Consider the following 20,857-nt stretch of genomic DNA (forward strand, 5'->3'; position numbering starts at 1 on the left):
AGTTATTTTAAGCTGAACAATAATTTTAATCAACCGCATTGAAAACTGCCATTAATTTAAAAAGTAAAATGCCGAAATTTTATTTTTCATAGGCGGAAATGTCTAAGGAATAAGTAAAAAAAAGGTTAGTGTTTAAGGCCAAGATAGGAATTAATCAAACTTATTCCAGGGCTGTGTTTAATAATTAAGATTAATTTTATATTAATTTGGGGTACAATCAAAATTCGAATTTTACCGACCAGGTTTGCAGGCACCTACCTTAACGTGCATCGATAAAGTCTAGTCCAAATACACGTTGCTGATACATCGAATTTGATCTCACTGTGAGAATAATCTTACATATTTTATAAAAACCAAAAGACAAGCCTATTCTTAACGTACAAGTAACGATCCAAAAATTATAACGAATTCTAGTCATGGAAATACGTAAATAAGACAAGCGTGTAGTTTATCTATGAAAGTAAATTAGTTACTAAGAGTGGCATCTAGTCAAGGAGACCACGGACGCCAACTCGAACAGTTTACACCAGGTGCATAATTTTCGAGACAAGAAAAAAGAACTGCAACAGTCATTGCAAAAGTTAACTAATGAAGAAAGGTTCCGTTTGTATTCTTTGCCCAATTTGCTTCTGAATTTAACTTGGGAAGCTTAGTAGAGTACTCGATCTCAGTCCGTGGTTAATGCATTTAGTATAATGTAATATTGTAAGTCAGATTATGTCAGTAGCTTTATGAAAACGTGACAAAAATATTAGGATTTGGCGGGAAAGCTTTCACTGCTATTGATTTTATATGGAAGTAATAATAAGGTATAGAATACTTGTATGTACATATTTCAAAGACAATACAATAGGTATGTATCGGGACGAATACCATGTTATAAGACAGTTGTGTGTGAAACATGTAACAAATCGGATGTTCTATATAATCATTTAATTTATAAGCTACTCGTATTGTATGTATTTAATTCATCATTTATTTATACTATCATGCGTATTGTGTGAGCGTGGGTGTGTCTTACCTATTTATTTATTTATTACATATTTATCAATAATATATTAATATATATCGCGACTTATATACGTTTTTGCATATTTAATCGTATCGTATACATTTTATCAAATTGGTTTGTTTCGTGTGTGTACTGTTTGTATCAAGTATATTTATTCATCCACTATATAGCTCAATTTGTATCCACCATTTTCGTTTATGGACTAAATTGTATTCACAAATATTAACAGTCAATTGCACGTAAATCTGAAATATTTCGATCGTTCCAAAATCGCCAAAAGTTTCCCCTGAAACATCAAATTGTGGAAATAAAGTTGTACAAAAAACAGAAACAATGCTTACCTTACTGATTACCCTACCGTCTCTTTCAATCGAAATGCTGATTTACTTATACTCTGAAACCTTAAGTGCTCAAAAGAATAAAGTACAAAACACTTTTTAAGCGTAACACGTGCCAAACAAGTTAAATTAAAAATATCGAATATTTATATTCAACTTTCTCCTTTTCAACTTTCAACTGTCCACTTCGATGGAAACGGCTTTTAAGCCTTATCGCAGTTGATACAATTTTATCATTCCCGTGCAATTAATGTATAGTACGTGTTTAAAAATATTTACACTGACATGGATAAATATATAATCCCATTAAACAACTTTTGAAGAAAATAAAATATGTTTTACCAAAATATAGTTTTCAAAAAGTAGAGTTGGCGTGACATGCTCACGTGTGTATACCTTCCTAACCTGAATTTGTTGGTCAAGTTTGATTTTTTAAACAAGTATGTAAAAATACAAACTTTAAATGCTTCTCATAAATAATTATTTAACTGTATAATCGATATAGAAAGTTTGCTTAATTAAAATATCAGTGGTCGATTTAATCCCGTGTTCTAAACTGCAAAATCAATATTTTATAACGGTTAGGGCACCGGCGAAACACAGTTGTGCCCGGTTAAGTTAATAATTTTACGGTTAGGTTTATACAAAATCATCCCCACCAGCATTTTTAACGAAGTTGATTCTGTACATTAATTTGTAGTCGAATTTGTAGTGTTGCTCGTGCAAAGTCATATTTCGTATCTTCGATTAAAAATACGATTGTTCGATAATATTATTTTGAAAAACGTACATAAAGCCTTGTACGATAATTTAGAAGTTAATAAACAGTAGTTTCTCTATGTCATCCGATTTTACGTTGCCAAAGATTATGCACTTGCATTTAAAACCATATTAATGAACGACACATGAAGTAGATTATACGTAAATAATAAAATATTGATACAATGATTCTGCTAAGAGGGTCCAACAAACTATTTACAAGCATAAGATGCGTGTCCGCTTATTCGAAAATTTCATCCTTATCCTCACATAACCAATTCGTCGGAAAATACATCGTGGCGTTGCGTGGTTGCGCGGCCGAAATTTCACCTTACAAATGCTGTGCAATGAGGAAAAGATATTTTAGCAATGATAGCGACAGAGATGACGATCAGAGCTTCGAATATAAGATAATGATGCTACGCCAAAGTATCAACAACCAAAATGTGAACTTGGATGAGTTGGAACAAATCATCCAGAGATTAGAAAGCAATGATTGTAATTTGCCAGCAAGTTTGGGTGTAATGTTGCTTAAATGTTGCGGAAATTTGTTATACGATACACCCTTGAAAACCAGGCAAGAATTGACTAGCCGCACGTGGAACCTTTTGAAAATAAGTAACTGCAAGTTGTCAATAGACCACTATCATGCGTTGTTGCACACTTACATTGATAATGCTTGCACTGTTGATCCGTATGAATTTTTGAACAGTATGACTGTTAAACCAGAGTACGAGACATATTGTCTTTTGTTGAAAGTATTATCAAATGTAGGAGACTTTAAATCAGCTGAGGCTGTTCTATCAGAAATGGGCAAAGAAGGATTGCCTTTGGGCGAACAAGAATACAATGCATTGGTGCATGCATACTCTGTAAATGGAAATACAGCGAAAGCCAAAGAAGTAATATCTTCTATGGCGGAAGCAAATATTCAACCATCGCCTACAACCAATGTACAACTATTGTTTGCCTCTGCCAAAAATAAATGCAATTTTGGGGACTTAATGGAAGTTATGAGAACCACTGTAATACCTACATCAGATATTCTGAAGCTTGTTAAACTTCTTAGTTTATCAGATAATGGAATGTATATACCGAATGTATTAAGATTTATGCAGCCAATAGATAAAGCAGAACTGGACGTTTTATCTGTTATCGCGCAGCTCGTGCACGAACAGCACTCTTTAGATGCGTATGCAGTTATTAATCATGTTCCTATAAATACTGGAGTCCGACAAGTAAGACGGACTCTTGCATTTTGCCTTGTAAAGGAAATGATTAAGATGAACGTGGACCCAAAACTTGTGTTGAAAATTGTAGCTGATTTTGCAATAGAGCATAATATTACAGAGATTTGGGAGAAAGCGGTTCAGTTTGCTTTATACAAGAATAATCAAACGTTAGTCTTTGCACTGTTTGAAGAAATGAAGGCAAAGAACGTAATTGTTAGGTCCGAATATTATTGGTCTTTGCTTTCGATTGCGTGTGAAAATGGCGAGGACAGCGATATATTTTCAATTATCAAACACATGATAGCTCTGAAGAACAAAATAGATTCCAGGAGTTTAACGCATTATGTATTTCCACATATCAATACCAGCGATCCTGCCCTTACAGTTAAGAAAATGTTTAATCACGGAATAGCGCCTATCTACGTAATACAGCCACTCATGATGTATTTATTAAACGAAAAAAGAGTTGAAGAAAGCCTTCAGTTGTGTAAGACTTATAAGAAGAAGATCGATTGTCAGAGCATGCTGAACCCTTTGATTTCTAATTATAAAACTTCGAAAAACATCGATCATTGCATAGAACTTTTATTCAAATTATCCCGTAATGGTCAGGGTTTTGCTGGTTCATTTTTACGAAAATTAGTAGATCAACCTGAATTAGAATTGAGAGATTTTACGAAATTTTTGAATGCTATGCGGGATCATAAAGCATTTATGTCTGCCAAGGACATAATGTACATGGAGAACAAAGTACTCTGTATGAATTTAGAGGAACAAGTTAAGCAAAATATTTTGCAGCTACTTGTGGCCTTAACTGCAGATGAAAATGAACACAACTATAATAGCGGAGAATTCGTGCATCCAGAGTACATGAATGAAAATCAATTACAGTCACATTTACAGGACCTTAAGAATACAGGGAAGAATGCCAGAGGTGTCTTACGAAAACTATTGATAATAGCCTGTAAGAAAAATGATGCAAAGCAGGTAGATGAAATTTTAGAAGAACTTAAATCGAAGGGTATGAAATCTTCACCTGGGATGAGAATAGCTTTATTCGATTTCTATACAAAAAATAAAATGATTAAGGAGGCCTCAATAGAGTTACAAGAGATTCAATCTCTATTCTCATACTTTCGAATCGATAACTTTAAAATTCTGCAGTTTGTTCTATTATTACTGCAGGAGAATATGGTAGAGGATGCTTTCAATATAATAAAGGAATGTAAGGAGATCAATCAGAAACCAGATGTAATTTCATTGTGCTCAAAAGTGTTAAGTCAACTAGCATGCAGCGATTACTTCAATCACACCGAAACGATGGTGCACCTTCTCGTTGAAAAAGGATATTGTACATATAACTCTTCTATTTTGAGATGGTTAGTAGTCGGCCCGTTGTTAAAAGGTGATATTGAATCAGCTGTAAAAGTATTCAGAAGATGTGTAAGCGAGTACAACAAAACCCCGGGGAAGCAAGAATTGTTAACTGAATTAATTAAGCAAGTATCGAAATCATCCCCAGAGCACAATCAATTTCTACAAGATGTTTATGGCCTCATAGACAGAGTTCATGGGCATAATGTCACAATTGCCAATCTCGCGATAGCGTTAGCGCTATGTAATAAAATAAACGAACTACGAAATTTAGTCGAAGTAATACATTATTTGTATTTACTGTTTACAATAAGTGGTGCACGGCACTCGTATCGAATAACTAATTGGAATGGTTTATTTTTCAGAAAGAAAATATATCTGGAGATCGTTTGCTAAGTCAAATTCAATTTTTAAAGGAGGACGACATTATAAAAGCTGCATTGACAATGCTAGAAGTAGGAGGAGAAATATTTCAAGGAGACTTTGAACCTATATGTTATTTAATCCTGACTATATACAGTGAGTGACTATATTTTTAATTCACAACTAGCGCTTGAACAAGTTTAAACTTAACAAACATTTATGTACAGATGAGCGGGGCGATTTTAAAAGTGCCGAGGAACTAGAGGAAAAAATGAGAAAATGCGGGGTAACACCTGGTGAAGATTTTCAAATAGTCTTCAATACGTTGAGAAGTCATAAATTCCCGGTATCGAATTTAAATACTGTATTCGATAATACGATTATAAATAAGTACGAAAAAGAAGAGAAGCATAATGTTATTCAATAAATAATCTTTAAATTGTCCTTTAAGATAGTATTATAAGTAGTCATTGAAGTAAATGTGTCTTCTTTCACTAAACCATAATTACCACGTTCCCTTTGCTTAGCAATAAAATCTGCAATATTTTCATATTCTTCCTTCAACTTTTCTACTGTATTCTCCAATACATTAATCTGACTGTATATTTCATTATTTTCTAACTGTTGTTTCATTTCATTATATTCAAGTTGAACTGCTTTGAGTTCTGGTTCACATTTTGATCGCTGCTTTTTTAACTGTTCGCAGTCCGCGATCAATTGTCCTTGTTTTAGTGTTAATTTAGCTTTTAGACTATCTAGATCCTCTAAACCCATTAGTTTACTATCTTTCTTATTCATTCGTTCATTCAAGTCGGTAAATTCTACTTTAAGTTTTCGCTCCAGTATCTCCATTTTACTTAATACTTGCTGCATCTTTAAGTTTTCTTTTGTCAGGCTTTCAAAGCTTTGATCATTGTCCATATTAGCGTAGTCGTCGTAAGAAGGTACACTGTTCAAAATAGCCATTTCATCACCGCCAGCGAAATCTATATCAATATCTACCATATTCGAAATATTTTTCAAATATTCAATTATCGTTTTCTCTAATTTGTGTAATTTGTTTGTCTCGTCAAGTTTATTTTGTTCAAACGAAGACATGAATTGTTCCATAAGCTCTTCTCGTGCACGAAGTTCGTTGTATTTAATTTGTTTCTCGGATTGCGTGTCCTCCATGTCAGTTTGCAATTGTTCGAGTTCTTGTTCCATTTCTTGCATTCGCTTTTTCTTCTCGGAAAGTTGCGCTTCTGCAGCTGCGATGTCCGTATTATCTTGTTTAATTTTCTGTAACAACCTTTCCTTTTCTTCCTCCGGCGAAATCCTGCGTTTCTCTTCTTCTCGTAACTTAGCTCTCTTCTCTTCTGCTTCTATAACTTTCAGATGTAATTTAAACGCTTCTTGTTTTAGAGGCGACAATGCTACCTCTTCCTCTAGATAAGCTTGTTCTTTGGACAAGTCGTCTAATTCCTGCTGCATTACATTTGCCTTTTCTTGTAAGCTTGTTTTCTCTTGCAATAATTCATCATACTTTTCTTTTGTACTCGAGTCCATGCTCTCTATAAGTCTCTCTGTCCTCTTCTTTTCATTTTCTAACTGGTTTTCTGTCTTACGCAATTGTTGTTCCAATTGCTTCCTTTCCTCAAACATGTTTTCAATTTTCACTAAACATTGCTCATTCTTCATGGCAAGTTCTTCCGTTTCTTGTTCTAGAATTTCCTTTCCAATATCTGATGTCATCTTGTCTACGACAATGTTATAGTCAGCTAACTGTCCTTGCAAGGCTGTCAATTCAGCAGCCAAGTCTTTGGCTCTCTTATCGTAATGCAGATAGGTGGCTCTTTCTTTATTTTGGTCTTCTATGTCTTTTACAATAGTGACAATTTCTTGATTCAGCTCTCTTGTCTTCAATTGCATGAGTCCGATATAGTATCTCTTGTCTTGAATTTGTCTGAAAGGAAGAGTTTTAAGGTAGTATGTAAAAGAGTCTGTTGATTACTTATAACTAGGAGACCATAGTTTTCAGACTGGAGACAAATTTACCTTGACAATCCTCTGCCTGTTCCAGGTCTAACACCTGCAACTCCGTACTGAGTGATTGGTCTTTCCATCATGCTCATATTCATCTGACCAGGAATTGAAAGTCCTACATTCATAGAGCCAGAACTAATTGAACTCATTGTAGCCAATCTCGAACCCCCTGCTTGATTGAATGTGGCTGGGGTCGACGGCGGTCTTGCCAGGACATTTTGTCCAGGCGTCGCTGGACGATTGGTTCCAGAAGTAATACGAGATTCTCCAAAATCATTTTTCAACGCCTTGCGAGGCCGTTCGAGTCTGCTTTGTGGTAGACTTATACCTGTTGATGGCCTCTGCATTGCGCTCAGTTTACTTCAAGTATTTTCATAATCTCAATATCACTCAGATACTGTTTTCACTGTAGCTTGCTATCAGACTAAACTAATTTGCATGCCACAGAAACTGAGCAATGAAAGTTTACAATTAGCTTTACTGAAATATTTCTCAACAACTGAAAGTGCCTTCCCCTTGTTTTATTTCTTGTTACCATGGAAACTAGTCGTGTAACATGGGATGTAAAATTTAAGACATAATCAGCTTGCACAGTTGTCTCAAAACACAATTTTTTATTAGATTGCAGGAATGGGGATTTATAAATAAATGTGAAGGGGGGAAGTTATATGGTTGGAACCTATTTTTGTCAATATTTTACTACAACTTATTTTAATATAAAATGTGTAGGAAATCAAGTTTTATGAATAAAACATACACTCTTTTTTACGTAATTTTATTTTCGAATTCTAATATTACAGTGAACGCACATTAAGTACTTACATACACCCAGGGTTGCTAGATCAGGCCTTATCTTTTGTCGGACATTTCAATTTCGCTGAGGATTGCAGACTGGCGGAGGGGGGAAGGGGGGGAGTGAGAGGAAAAAGTGCCAATAAGAAAACAGACATGTAAAATTCATTATAATAATTACTTCTTATAAAGGAGTAATAATAATAAAAGTATTATGAATATTTATTAGGATTTGTTACAGATTTTAAGTTTTTTATTTTTTTATTGCATGCTACACCAGTGCCACTGCGTGCCTGCCGAATTCGCTAATATTCTCTATTCTGTCGGAAATTTTTATTGTGCCTGCCTGAGGCCGGAGATAACGGTTCAAAACCTGAGACTCCGGCTGAATGCCGAAGATCTGGCAACTCTGCATACACCGCTAAATAAAGTACTTGACCATCCCACTCTTGCCTCTCGAGATACGCTGCGAAAAACGGCATTCCCATCTATGACACGAGGTTTTGTGACGTAGTGATCCTCCAGGGAGTGATCGGCATAACCGCAGCCATTTGGGGCAAAACCGGAAATAAATATAACCTAAACGTTTATCTATCTCTTTCTATCAGTATTTCTGTCCCTTTCTATCAGTATTTATATCTCTTTCTTTTTTACAGTTTCTTTCTCTATCTTCTTCCGCTTTTGCCCCAAATCGCGGCAACCAATCAGCGACGATACATGTTGTTCCTATCACTGCTTAGAAGATCACTATTGTGACGCAGGCCGCAGCGCCACGTTCACGTGGTCATTGATTGGTTCGTTTGAATTTCTAACTGTTGATCTAAAAAAGTTTCTTCAACTTTTACACCGATTACGATGCGAATGAGAATATAATATTATGAACAATATTCTGTGCAAATAAATAGCGATACAGAATGCCTCTTTCAGGACTACGTGTTACATATGCATATATATATGTAAATAATAAAAAACGTACGACATATATTTTGAATAAAACGTACGTTTTTGAACAATCTGTACCATATCGCCAACAAACTACTTATCGCTACTTATATCTATAAGTACTTATCTACACTCTACAGTTTCACAATTCGTATCTATTGCTCATGTAACCTGCATGAAGGATATTCAAGAGTCAAAGCAATAAGCTGTGTGGCAGTAGTACTATCTTTGTGGCAGTTATTGCAGTGTGTAAAATAGCAGATCAGAAAAAATATATGAAATCGTATTTACGCTTCATTGTATCTTCGTAAAAACAGTAAGTTGTTTCGCCATATTATTATAGGCTAGAGAAAGTACCTACTGTACCCTATTTAATAATAATACATCTTAATAAATAAAGCAAAAAGCTTCTATATGTTTGTGTGTATGTCTGTCGCCTAAAAACTTTCAAACGATAAACTCTGGGATCACGAAATGAGCCCCAGCTCAGTATGCCTGATTAATCCAGATGAATTTGACTATTTTCACAAAAATAACTAAACACAAATTTTTCTTATAAAATCAGAAAAAAAATCGGGCGAAGCCGAGTAGTAAAGCTAGTTAACTATATGTGTATGCAAGTACACGTACACAGAGTGATTTATGCAGCAGTTCTAGATTACCCATGAATAGTTCGTTCCATGAACGAGAGGTTGAAACAGAAATTGAATAGTGTTCAAGCAATATTTAAGACAACATTTTATACAACTACATAGGAATTAAAGTTTATTTGTATGTATATTCTTTATGATTTTAATGATACGTAATGGATCAAACTACTAAAGATAGAAAGTACGTAATGTAACGATTATTGGACTACTTTTTATAATAAAACGTATTGTGTAATATGTAAAAATCATTTAGTCAGGTCCTATATTCTATAACATTTTGTTACTTAATACTTAGAATTCTTGAAGAAAATATTAGATGTCCTGTTTAAACAAAGGAAGTATTTCTTCGTTTGATACAATCCAATTGTTCAAACAATTTTATACGATACACTGTTATTTAAAGCTATGGAGATGAATAAATTGCTCTCTGTGCAGTTTATTGAATTATATGTTTTATTATTATTAATGTTTAATAATTCACCATGAAACAATTATTTTTTTAATATTAATAATTAGGAACACATTTTCTTCTACAATGTATTTATCATGAAATATATTTAACACTTTGTTATGTATCATTTTCAAAATTTAAGTTATCAGTATAAATGAATCTGTTGTGGAAAAATAATAAGCTCCAAAAATTACAAAGAAGTTTAAAATAGAAAGGATTATTAACGCTTGAAAATTACATATATAGTTACTCATAAATAAGTATCCACTTACAGCCAAGACCCGATCTAATTCTTTCATGATTTTTGCCGCCCTAAATATTTAATTATAAATTATAAATAATTATTTTAAAATATAATGTTTGACAGTGAGTGAAATTTTTTGTGGGTAGTTGTTGAATAACAAAAGCGTTACCTACTTTATACCGCTTCTTCAAAATCTTTACTTTTTTATTGGTTTCTATTGATTTTAATTTTCTCTTTCTGCCAAATTGCCGCTCTGGGCAGTTCCCCTGCTGCAAATTTAATTTACGTTAGAATGAATCTCGAGTAATATATCTTTAGTTATTACTGTTTACCAAAGAAACTTTCAAATCAATTTTGGTTGAATGTTGGAACAAAATAAGTACGTATATCACAAAATTACTAGTTCCATCAATGCATAATAGATGAAAACTTATAATAAGATCATAGAGATATCCAAGAAGATATTTATTGTAATTAAACTCATATAGAATAAATATTGAATTTGTTCAGATACTTTTTTTGCATGTTCCTTTGATGCTTCTATCAACACCAATACTTTTTTAAGTTAACTATGTATAATTTTCCAAATCACTGCACTGCACCCACCCTACATATTTACTCGATATTCCTACAATATAGAAACTAAAACATTAATCGGGAATTTTTTTAATCGAGATTTCTTCTGTGTCATTTAATTAAATTTTTAACACTTTGTTTCATTACAGATGGCTCTTTGTTGGGGTATAGCAGGCGCTGGAAAGATATCTCATGACTTTGTAACGGCCATACAAGCATTCCCAGAATCCAAACATGTAGTTGTTGCTGTAGCAGCACGCGAATTATCTCGCGCACAAACGTTTTCTAATTTGCACAAAATTAAAACAGCGTACGACAGTTATGCAAAATTGGCAGAGGATAAAAATATTGGTATGCTTTTACATTTAAATATATGTATCGCAGTAAATGGGCCTTTATTATAGGTGTTACTGCTCAAAAAATTATCGTACACTAAGTACATCCCAATCATGCGTTCCGACCGACCAAATACGCACGTTGGAGAAACTGTCTCTTCCTACACTGCATTCCATATAAGAGTGTACCAGCGCCCCTACCGATTTGCGACCGATCTGCGCAGCTCCCACGGATCTGACGCACGCGATTGGTCGTAGCAGGTTCCCTGCCGGTTTACTACCAATCAGCAGTGTATCCCTGCGCGAAACGAGTATGCTTTAATGTGGAATGCAGTGTATTTAGGTGTCTTCGCATAAATGCGCACCTTCCTCGCTGTCTCTCCCTCTCTCTCTGATTAGCAGACGCGTAAGAATGGGTACATTCTCCACCATGCATGTGGTCGGCTAGAACGATTCATCAAGACGCAATGTACACCCGAGTAATTTGAACCTTTCGCACCGACTATAGGTTAGCATCACGGTGTATGAATCGATCCTTCCTAAGCGCAATGCACAAACGAAAGGAGTGCGAAATTAGTCTGCTCTCGGTTCTGGGAGGCGGGTCCCAGCTTATGAAGTACCATATTTCGGCGCCATATAGTCCCTTGACTCCCGGAATAGATTTTCCGAGAGACATCCACGTTAGTCGTTGACAAACCGAGTGAAAGGACAGCATAGCGAGAATCTGCTGTGTGTGTATGCCAAACTCTCCCTCTAAAGAAGTCACATGTACGCAAGCATCACACCTTTCGGAATTTCAACACATTTTAAAGTAGTTCTTGAGTTGCACGCTGTTTATGAACAGAGGACACTAAGTTCAGTTCTCAAATTATGGGTCGGTAACACAGTTTTGCTCGAGACTAATAAAACAGTACAAAATATTTGAGATCGAAAGGCAAAAAATAAACCTATTTACTACTACTACAGTAAAAAATATTTATACTTATTTTAAAAAATTTCAGTTTATTTAATGTTTATGGAACTACAAAAATATAACAAAATCACATTTACTCTGTATAAAGCCAATTAAAAAGAAACTAAAATAATTAAAATCCGTGCAAAATATAAATTATATCTTAAATTATAATATAAATTAAATCTTTATTTCATTTAGTATTATTCTTCTGGAAATATGAACTCACATGAAGATTAGTTTTACAATAAACTTTTACTACAATATATTTGTGCCCGAGGCGATTGCAAGTCAAAATGTTAACGTTTTTAATTAAATAATTTATTAATTTTTACATATTAATTCAAGTATCTAAAACCGGTTTTCGAATTTTACAAATTTATCAAAAACCACGGTTTATAAACCCAGTTTTGAAAAACCAACAAACCCTACAATGACCACGGTGCATCGCTGAAGAAAATGGACTTTAAATTTGTACAGAGAAAACGCAGTAGTGCCATCATCGAGCGGGAAGATATAATTCGTTGGCGCCGAAGTTATACCACGAGAATTCGAGAATTTAGAGCGGGGGGTAGGCCAATTTATAATTTGGGCGTGACATGGGCAAATGCGGGTGTCACACGACAGCGAGTGTGGGTGGACAACACCATAGCTTCGGCATCGAACGTTAGAGAAAAGGGCAAATGCGATTGGCACACCTGCTCGGACTTTAATGGGAAAGCGCCTCGTCGTGCTTCATATTGGATCAGAGGATGGTTTTGTCCCAAATGGCTTGCTGTATTTTGAGTCGAAGACCAAGAGCGCTGATTACCACGATGAGATGAATGCAGAAACATTTTTCGAGTGGTTTCAGCGCATTCTACCATATTTCAAGGAAATTCCGTTATTGTGATGGATAACGTACCATACCACTCTGCGAAACAGGAGCGTTTTTCCGTGCAGGACCGGACGAAACCGCAGATAAAACAGTGGCTTTCTAGCAAGGGGATAATAATGCCAGATACTGCACTGAAGTACGAAATAATGGACGAGATATGCAGAATTAAGCCTAATTACAATAAATATGTAATCGATGAATTCGCCAAAGAATCTGAGAAAACTGTTCTCCGACTACCGCCTTACCATTGCGACGTGAATCCAATCGAGTTAGCGTGGGCTGCAGTAACAAGCCACGTAAAATCAAATAACAAGACTTTCCACCTAACCGAAGTAAAACAGTGTACTTAGTTTTCCACCCCTACTGAGAGGGTGAAAAATTTTGTCGTCCACGCGAAGAAGGTAGTAGACCTCCGGAGTAAACCACATAATTATATATCTCCTTAAGTTACGATACTAAAAATGTTTGAAATAATTTTCAAGCGAGTTATGTACCAATGTTATTTTACATGTAAATACTTTGTATCTTGTACATACGTTGTAGTTGACATTAATATGAAATATATAACAGTGTAAGAACCTAAAGCTTCAGAATTTAAATATATTTAAATTCTCACCGCTATTGAAACTTTAATTCCTACCGCTAGTAGCGCTGCACTCTAATTTCATACTTAGCCGCTAACGTTGGTAGTGACACGGAAATGGTAATAGGGCTTATGAGTCCCAAAACCGTGGGACAGACAATATGTAGCATTGGGTAACAGGTCTATCGTACATCTCGCCTGTGCCAACAGTGTAAACAACTTTTACTCATTCGTACGTACTGTCGATCACATCTATTTGCTATTCTCTTTCATTCATACACTCCCTCTCGCTCTTCTCTCGCAAATGCATGCCTTACGACGCCAATGATCTTGTCCAATCAATTAAATGAGCAAGTATAGTTGTGAGGTGATGCTAGAATGTTTATAGTATGTTTATTGTATGAAAAAAATATTTATGAAAATATGTATAGGAAAACATTAGAAAGAGTTAATTCTTTTAATTTTAATATTATAGTTTTACATCATTACTGGACTTCGAATTTTGTTATATTATTTTATACTTATTCTGTTTTTGTAGATGTTGTATATATCGGAACTTTAAATCCACAACACTTTGAAATAGCAAAATTAATGTTGGATCATGGGAAACATGTTTTATGCGAGAAACCTTTAACTATGAATCTAAAACAAACAACCGAGTTAATTAATTTGGCGAAGAGCAAAAAATTGTTTTTAATGGAAGGTATTTGGAGTCGATGTTTTCCCGCATATGAAATCGTTAAAAAGGCGATTGACTCTGGAAGCATTGGGGAAATTCACCAAGTTATTGTGTCCTTTGGATTTAACTTGACGGGTGTTGAAAGACTTAAGTATGTAAATAATATTTCCCTTGCGTTTATTCTCTTATTTATCTGACTTATTTATGTATACACATATATACAGGATGGCTCTTTTAAATAGATCGTATAATTATCTCCCTATATGTGAGAATACAAAACAATGTTTTCTAGATAATTACACTGCATGAAAAAATTTCTTTAATTTAATTTCTTCGAGTCTTCAAGATCATGCATGTTTTTTTTTAAATGAAATTCAAAATAAGAATGTATTTATAATTTTGAATGTTAAAAAATGAGTTTGCAATATGAAAAAATATTCAGAGGGGCCACATCTTCTAGATTAAAATAAAAAAAAGAACGAACTCAATACGATAAATAATTTCCGAGATATAAAATTATAAGTACAGCGTGGATTCACAAAAGAAAAGCAAAAATTAGAAGAGTCAAAGCTCTTTATTTTTTAAACAAATTCGAAACCACCAAAATGATGACTTAAAACTTAAACTGTCCCTAATTTCATACGAACTATGTCATATCTTATTTTGAACAAAATCCTTGATGTCGACGTCAAAAAGTGATCCACGTACCGACTTGCGTACTGACGTCTGAGTTTATTTTGTACGTGCTGATAGCGCAGTTTTAAATGATAGAAGAATATTTTTTGTATTTCTTTTGTTCCAACTGGTCTCATTATTTTGGAATTCTTGTGTATAAGAGAATGTATGGTAATGCCAACCGGCTGTTTTACATATTTTTAATACAACACAGTCAAAGCTACTACACAGAAAATACTTTGTTTCTTTAGCACAAAAAGTTTAGGAGGTGGCACGGTATTAGATTTGGGTGTGTATGCAATACAGTTCGCTTGTTTGGTGTTTAACAATGAAGTACCTCATACTGTGCGAGCTTCTGGTTGTTTAAATGAGGAGGGTGTCGACGAATCTGTGTCTGTAAGTCTTTCTTACAAAGGAAATCGGACTGCCACCATCATCACTCAAGCTTTAGTTGAGTTACCCAATATCGCTTATGTTATTGGAACGAAAGGAATAATAAAAGTACCGAAGTTCTGGTGCCCAACGACTGTAGAACTACCAGGTGATACAATAAATGTGCCACTTCCAGAAGGGGATGGCAAATTCAATTTCATTAACAGCAGTGGATTCATATACGAAGCCGATGAAGTTCGCAACTGCATTTTGAAAGGTATTGTGTATATATTAAGCTATTTAAATTTTAAAATTTTACTGTGTGAATTCAGCACTGAAAAATAATTTAATATGTTCGTACTTTTTTCTATTACACCTCGTGTCATTCCAGAAACAATTTTCACACCCGTGTTCATCCCTTGTAAGAGCGATAATCCCGATACACTGTTTTAGTTATCCATTGATGAAAATTAAAATATTATATTTTTATATTTTTCAATGCATCTTCGTACGAGTATTAAATAAATAGACGAGGTTTCCCTCGTGAAATTGAGTTCAAACACGCCCCCGCCCGAACTATTTGTAATTCTATAAACTTTGGATCATTTTTTAACTCAATAGATTAACCATACATTTTGTACAATTACGAATGGCCCGAAAAAGCTCACACTTTGAGCTCGAATTCCCCGAAAAAATCTTGCCACTTTATTTCGTTAATTTTTCTTGCTATTGTATGTTTTAGGTATAACTGAAAGCCCCAAGGTGTCGCATGAAACATCTTTATTGGTGGCGCAATTAGAAGACGAAATTCGAAAACAAGTCGGCGTTGTGTATCCTGAAGATTGAAATGTGATATATAAATTAGATCAAGTTGCAAAAAGATACTTGACACGTGTGAGTCATCAATATACTATGTAACTTCTTACATTAAAAGTAAATACTTGATTGACAATGAAGGAACAGTCTACATTGACCTACTTTACTTTAACTCTTTTCCTACTAAGGCTATAACTACAACAGCCACCCATCGCCGAGCGCTCTCTGTTTACTAATTGTAAGGCCCAGTCACCCGCCGCTATTCTATCACAACAGCTAATAAAATAATACAAAAAAATAGTGCTAATGATAACGTTTTTTAAACATTACATTTGTTAAACTGTTAATAATTTGTCCAAGGAAAGCTGAAAGATGTTTTATAACTCTGAAAAATATATTAAATCCATTCCGTAAACAATGCGATTTTCCAAGGCGATAACAATGCAGAAAGTATTAATTCAATTATTACAATGTCTATTATTAAAATTCATTTGAGTATTCTTTAAATTCCAATTTCTAAATTACGAATCTATACTAAATTATGCATTGCATGGGAAATCGAAAATATCTGAGTTCTTGACAAATTTTTTGGAAAAGATATTTCTAATGTACATACAGGAGCACATCAAAGACTGTCTGACCACTCCGTTTACTTCTGATAAAGCGTTGATGACTCTTACGATTTCGATACGCGATTGCCGAGTTCAATCCCCTCTGTTCCCCTATCAACACTTCTTTAGTCAATAATTCATCATGTGCCCGTCATTCGTGAGCAAAGGATACTAATGTCCTGGGCCATGCTTTGCATACACCCAAAACGCGAGTCCGACCAATTCTCCCACAAATTTAATGCCCAATTTTATTCAGAGCAGTTCTGTAGCTTTGTGGGCACTAGCAACAAATTGCGATATTTAATGCGAAAGTTTATGTCAGCGAGTAACACCAGCAAGCTCAGTTTGTTTACGACAATTGGTCCCGGCCAGTGAATTCTCTCATAGTGTAAACATCTGATAATATTCTTCCAGAGAGAAACGTTTTATTTCGCTTCCGAATCCACGGGCACGCCAGCAGTTCCCTCACAGCACTTTTCTCATTTTCAGAAAATCTTCAGTTCTCAAGGAAGCAAGTAGCAGGAATAAACTCATAAAGCTAACAGACGTAACATCAGTCAATGCCTTTCAAGTCCACGCCAGCTTTTTCTTAAAAGAGAAAACTTTCACTTCCTATAGGTACTCTGTCCGCATTGTTTCCAGATCTACCAGTTTTATGACTCTGCATTTTGTATGTGTCAGATGCTCTGAGGCACTGACAAAAGTGGTTCCAATTTTCTAAACTACTGACTCATTGCTAGATATACCAATCCACGAAATTGATCTCGTAATGAAACTAGTACAACCTTTGTCTATCTACTCTAAACGAGAACCCTGAATTCGGTATGCGTATGGAAAAGTTTTCTGCGCCCAAGTATCATTTCCTGAATTAGATGCGCCCGTCTAAATGCTCGTTAAAAAAACTTCACTATCTTAAAAGTCCACCAACCAATTCAGGGTTAATGCAACAGCCGGCAGACTTCCACAGACAACGCGAGGTCGTCGATGATCGTGACCGTTTCCTGAAACAAGAGTTTTATAAGGCGTTTCTCCTATATAGCAGAGTTGAATACACGACGACCTTGTTATCAGTAACAGCCTCCTTTCGAACGATACACTTCGACTCGCCACACACTGATTACTTTACGATTCGTCATTTCGTATTTCTCCTCTGACTACAATACACCGATTCTGCTGGACAAACGTGCGCTTACGGTTTCTCGATTCGTGAGTGACTTGATTAATATTTGCTGGATCATTGTTTTATCTTATAAATCCTCGTCATCACATTCTGCCATCGAATGTTGTAACGAAGTTACCACGTCGATGCCGCTGCGCGCGTTTGATAAGCGGTGCAATACACTCGCGTAATAGCGAGGAAAGTGTATTACAAGACAAAAAGAAAGAAACGTTCGCGCGTACGACTTTCGATCGCAGCACCTTTCTCGCTTGTAACGTGGCTGACCCGAAAGAGATTGTACTACTCACGCTTCTCATTATTTTATCCGATTTTCGACAGCGATAAGCGACACGTGTCCGAGAGTGGATTATTCTTCCGAACTATCTGTAGCTGCTACCAAGACGGAAAAATTTCCTCGAGATCGTCAGCGAACATGAAGATCGCCGTAATCGGTGCTGGGTCCGCTGGTCTCGCGGCCCTAAGGCACTGCACTGCCGGCGCATACGACTGCGAAGTAGTTTGCTACGAGAAAACAGACCAAGTTGGAGGCACGTGGGTCTACAGGGAGGAAACTGGAGTGGACCAGTATGGTTTACAGATACACACGAGCATGTACAAAAATCTAAGGTAAACTCTACTGTATACAAGCGCAGAACACATTATCCTGAGTGGTGTCACTGAAGCCTATTCGCACCGTGCAGGACAAATCTTCCAAAGGAGGTAATGGGATATCCTGACTACCCTGTGCCGGACGCGCCTGAAAGTTACTTGACCCGCAAGCAAATACTCGACTTCCTCAACTCGTATTGCGACCATTTCAACCTCCGCCAGTATATTCGGGTTCATATCTCGCAGTGCCTATGAGCAAATTATGGTAATTGGTCGTGGAGGGGAGAAGTGTCTGAGTACATACGTATTTTGCAGCTGCAACACAACGTCGAGTTAGTGGAGCCAACGAATGGGGAGCGGAAGTGGTCGATCAAGGTGAAGGATCTGCCGAAGAATACCGTCGTAAGTGAATCGTTCGACGCCGTTATGGTATGTAACGGGCATTACTTCCAACCTAGTATGCCGACATTGAAAGGGCAGAATATTTTCCAAGGCCAACAACTGCACAGCCACGATTACAGGGTGCCCGAATTATTTGCTGATAAGACGGTGGTGGTTCTGGGGGCTGGTCCTTCCGGTACGTTATTATGTCACGTTACCACTGCTGGATTAACTAGTAAACAAAATAAGCAGGTGCTTAGGGCATCGGTAGAAAGGGAGAGCCATAGAAATTTTTTTAATTTTAAAATTGAACTTCTGTTAGAAACAGTTTTTAGTCAAATTATCGGAAATGGCTAACAAGGGAAGATCCCGAACTCGGAAATTAAAAAAAAATTCTGAAACTTTGTGAATATGTAGGGGATTTCCTCCTGATTACAACGCATTTTTTTTTGCTCCCCAAACTCACTCTAAGGGGGTGAAATCGACCCCTTAAATTCCGACTATTTTCCGATTTTCTGTTATAACTCGCGGAACTGTAAGAACTGTAGGTTGCCAAATGATAGTTCTAATTAAAAGAAGTAACTTTTATCTTGAAACTTTTTTTCTATCTCTTACAGATTGTGAGTTACAAAATAAAATCGGAAAAGAGCCGAATTTTCAGGGGTTAATTTCACCCGCTTAGAATGAATTTGGGCAGCAAACAAAAATTGCGTTGTAATCAGGAGGAAATCCCCTATAATATAGGGCTTACATATTCACAAAGTTTCAGATTTTTTTGAATTTCCGGTATCGGGATCTTCCCTTGTAAGAAATCATACATTGCGTTGAAGTGGTCACTTTGTATAAGGGGGCCTCAAAATCTTTAAAGTGCTTAAAGCCTCTGAAGGTCTTAATTCGGCCCTGCACGTTACTCTCGCCCTTTTTACGCCACTTTTCTGCTGTAAACATTAATATCTCGCGATAAACACGACAGGGATGGATCTGGCATTGGATATATCAAAGAAAGCGAAGCGAGTGATTCTAAGCCACCACCTGAAGGACCCTATTGGCACTGTGTTTCCTGGCAATGTCGTTCAGGTAATTGATGAACGACGGAGGGGGATGGATTAAAGGATCGTATGAAAGTGTATTGAATTTTCAGAAGCCTGATGTACAAGAGTTGACTGAACACGGAGTCCTCTTTAAGGATGGTGCCAGCGAAACCGTGGATATTATTTTCTACTGTACAGGTACACATTTCGTTAAATTGTATGTGTTAAAGTGGGTTGACGGGTTTTTAATCGTAGGATACAAGTACAGCTTTCCCTTTTTGAGCGAGAAATGTGGGGTGCGAGTGGACTCTAACATGGTGACACCGTTGTGGAAGCATCTTGTATCGATCGAGAGTCCCACCCTCGCTTTGATCGGTCTTCCGTTTTACGTATGCGCCTTCGACATGTTCGATCTGCAGGTGTGACCCGAAGGAAAATCAATGTTCCGATGAAACTTTTATGGAAACCATTTAGTTGCACCCTCTTGATTGCAGGTCCGATTCGTCCTCAAGTTTTGGTACGGTAAGAAGGATCTTCCTTCCAAGGCGGACATGCTGCGACAAGAGAGGGAGGAGCTGGTGAAACGGGAGAAGGAGGGCCTGCAGAAAAAGCACTTCCACATGATGGGGCCCAAACAAGGCGATTACTATGACGATCTCGCGGACACGGCGGGAATAACACCGCTGCCCCCTGTTTTCACGAAGCTGCACAACGAGAGCAGCGATGGATTCCTGAACGACTTGGTCCATTACAGAGAGAAAAGATACAGAATCATTGACGACTACAATTACATTGTACTTTGAATTCTAACGTCGTACATTTCTATTCATTTATCTCCTAATATGAAACGAACATAGACAAACCTCGCGAGAGGCATTCAGAAACTCGTGACATCGACAGAAAATCGCCACAAATTGAATACCCCTAATGTAAACTCTGTAAAGGCAGTTTGTAGTACGAGCTGACAAATAAACTCATATACGAGGGCATCGAGAAAAATTGATCCCTTTTGAGTGCAT

General features: G+C 36.2%; 4 protein-coding genes across 5 annotated transcripts; 3 read left to right on the top strand and 1 right to left on the bottom strand.

Annotated features, from left to right (window-relative positions):
• Nucleotides 1-1,590: 1,590 nt before the first annotated feature.
• LOC143369101 (leucine-rich PPR motif-containing protein, mitochondrial-like) lies at nucleotides 1,591-5,558 on the top strand. Its single transcript, XM_076812557.1, has 3 exons — nucleotides 1,591-4,994; nucleotides 5,081-5,234; nucleotides 5,306-5,558. Exons 1-3 carry the CDS (start codon nucleotides 2,295-2,297, stop codon nucleotides 5,503-5,505), a joined length of 3,054 nt encoding a protein of 1,017 aa, XP_076668672.1. The 5' UTR covers nucleotides 1,591-2,294; the 3' UTR covers nucleotides 5,506-5,558.
• Nucleotides 4,373-7,656, bottom strand: LOC143369110 (intraflagellar transport protein 74 homolog). Its single transcript, XM_076812580.1, has 2 exons — nucleotides 7,116-7,656; nucleotides 4,373-7,023 (listed from the first exon to the last, which is right to left on the bottom strand). Exons 1-2 carry the CDS (start codon nucleotides 7,448-7,450, stop codon nucleotides 5,499-5,501), a joined length of 1,860 nt encoding a protein of 619 aa, XP_076668695.1. The 5' UTR covers nucleotides 7,451-7,656; the 3' UTR covers nucleotides 4,373-5,498.
• Nucleotides 7,657-8,866: 1,210 nt separating this feature from the next.
• Nucleotides 8,867-16,187, top strand: LOC143369120 (trans-1,2-dihydrobenzene-1,2-diol dehydrogenase). Its single transcript, XM_076812612.1, has 5 exons — nucleotides 8,867-9,153; nucleotides 10,908-11,109; nucleotides 14,044-14,335; nucleotides 15,111-15,508; nucleotides 15,974-16,187. Exons 2-5 carry the CDS (start codon nucleotides 10,908-10,910, stop codon nucleotides 16,075-16,077), a joined length of 996 nt encoding a protein of 331 aa, XP_076668727.1. The 5' UTR covers nucleotides 8,867-9,153; the 3' UTR covers nucleotides 16,078-16,187.
• A 1,431-nt stretch (nucleotides 16,188-17,618) lies between these two features.
• LOC143369116 (senecionine N-oxygenase-like) lies at nucleotides 17,619-20,837 on the top strand. Of its 2 annotated transcripts, XM_076812603.1 has the most exons (8): nucleotides 17,619-17,864; nucleotides 18,208-18,444; nucleotides 18,519-18,657; nucleotides 18,742-19,003; nucleotides 19,781-19,884; nucleotides 19,949-20,036; nucleotides 20,094-20,257; nucleotides 20,333-20,837. In XM_076812603.1, exons 2-8 carry the CDS (start codon nucleotides 18,251-18,253, stop codon nucleotides 20,639-20,641), a joined length of 1,260 nt encoding a protein of 419 aa, XP_076668718.1. In that variant the 5' UTR covers nucleotides 17,619-17,864; nucleotides 18,208-18,250; the 3' UTR covers nucleotides 20,642-20,837. The 2 variants fall into 2 exon arrangements, with proteins under 2 accessions (XP_076668718.1, XP_076668717.1); XM_076812602.1 differs by lacking the exon at nucleotides 17,619-17,864 and having other exon boundaries at nucleotides 17,886-18,444.
• The last annotated feature ends 20 nt before the right edge of the window (nucleotides 20,838-20,857 follow it).

The sequence above is a fragment of the Andrena cerasifolii genome, chromosome 5, assembly GCF_050908995.1.
Source record: "Andrena cerasifolii isolate SP2316 chromosome 5, iyAndCera1_principal, whole genome shotgun sequence".
Taxonomy (NCBI): Eukaryota; Metazoa; Arthropoda; class Insecta; order Hymenoptera; family Andrenidae; genus Andrena; species Andrena cerasifolii.

Coding starts and splice junctions, on each gene's coding strand:
- LOC143369101 (XM_076812557.1), top strand. CDS start 2,295: ATGATTCTGCTAAGAGGGTCCAACAAACTATTTACAAGCATAAGATGC. Junction 4,995..5,080: donor AACTACGAAATTTAGTCGAA/GTAATACATTAT, acceptor TTTATTTTTCAG/AAAGAAAATATATCTGGAGA. Junction 5,235..5,305: donor TTTAATCCTGACTATATACA/GTGAGTGACTAT, acceptor ATTTATGTACAG/ATGAGCGGGGCGATTTTAAA.
- LOC143369110 (XM_076812580.1), bottom strand. CDS start 7,450: ATGCAGAGGCCATCAACAGGTATAAGTCTACCACAAAGCAGACTCGAA. Junction 7,024..7,115: donor ACAGGCAGAGGATTGTCAAG/GTAAATTTGTCT, acceptor TCTTCCTTTCAG/ACAAATTCAAGACAAGAGAT.
- LOC143369120 (XM_076812612.1), top strand. CDS start 10,908: ATGGCTCTTTGTTGGGGTATAGCAGGCGCTGGAAAGATATCTCATGAC. Junction 11,110..14,043: donor GGCAGAGGATAAAAATATTG/GTATGCTTTTAC, acceptor CTGTTTTTGTAG/ATGTTGTATATATCGGAACT. Junction 15,509..15,973: donor TCGCAACTGCATTTTGAAAG/GTATTGTGTATA, acceptor TGTATGTTTTAG/GTATAACTGAAAGCCCCAAG.
- LOC143369116 (XM_076812603.1), top strand. CDS start 18,251: ATGAAGATCGCCGTAATCGGTGCTGGGTCCGCTGGTCTCGCGGCCCTA. Junction 18,658..18,741: donor ACCTCCGCCAGTATATTCGG/GTTCATATCTCG, acceptor CGTATTTTGCAG/CTGCAACACAACGTCGAGTT. Junction 20,258..20,332: donor TCGACATGTTCGATCTGCAG/GTGTGACCCGAA, acceptor TCTTGATTGCAG/GTCCGATTCGTCCTCAAGTT.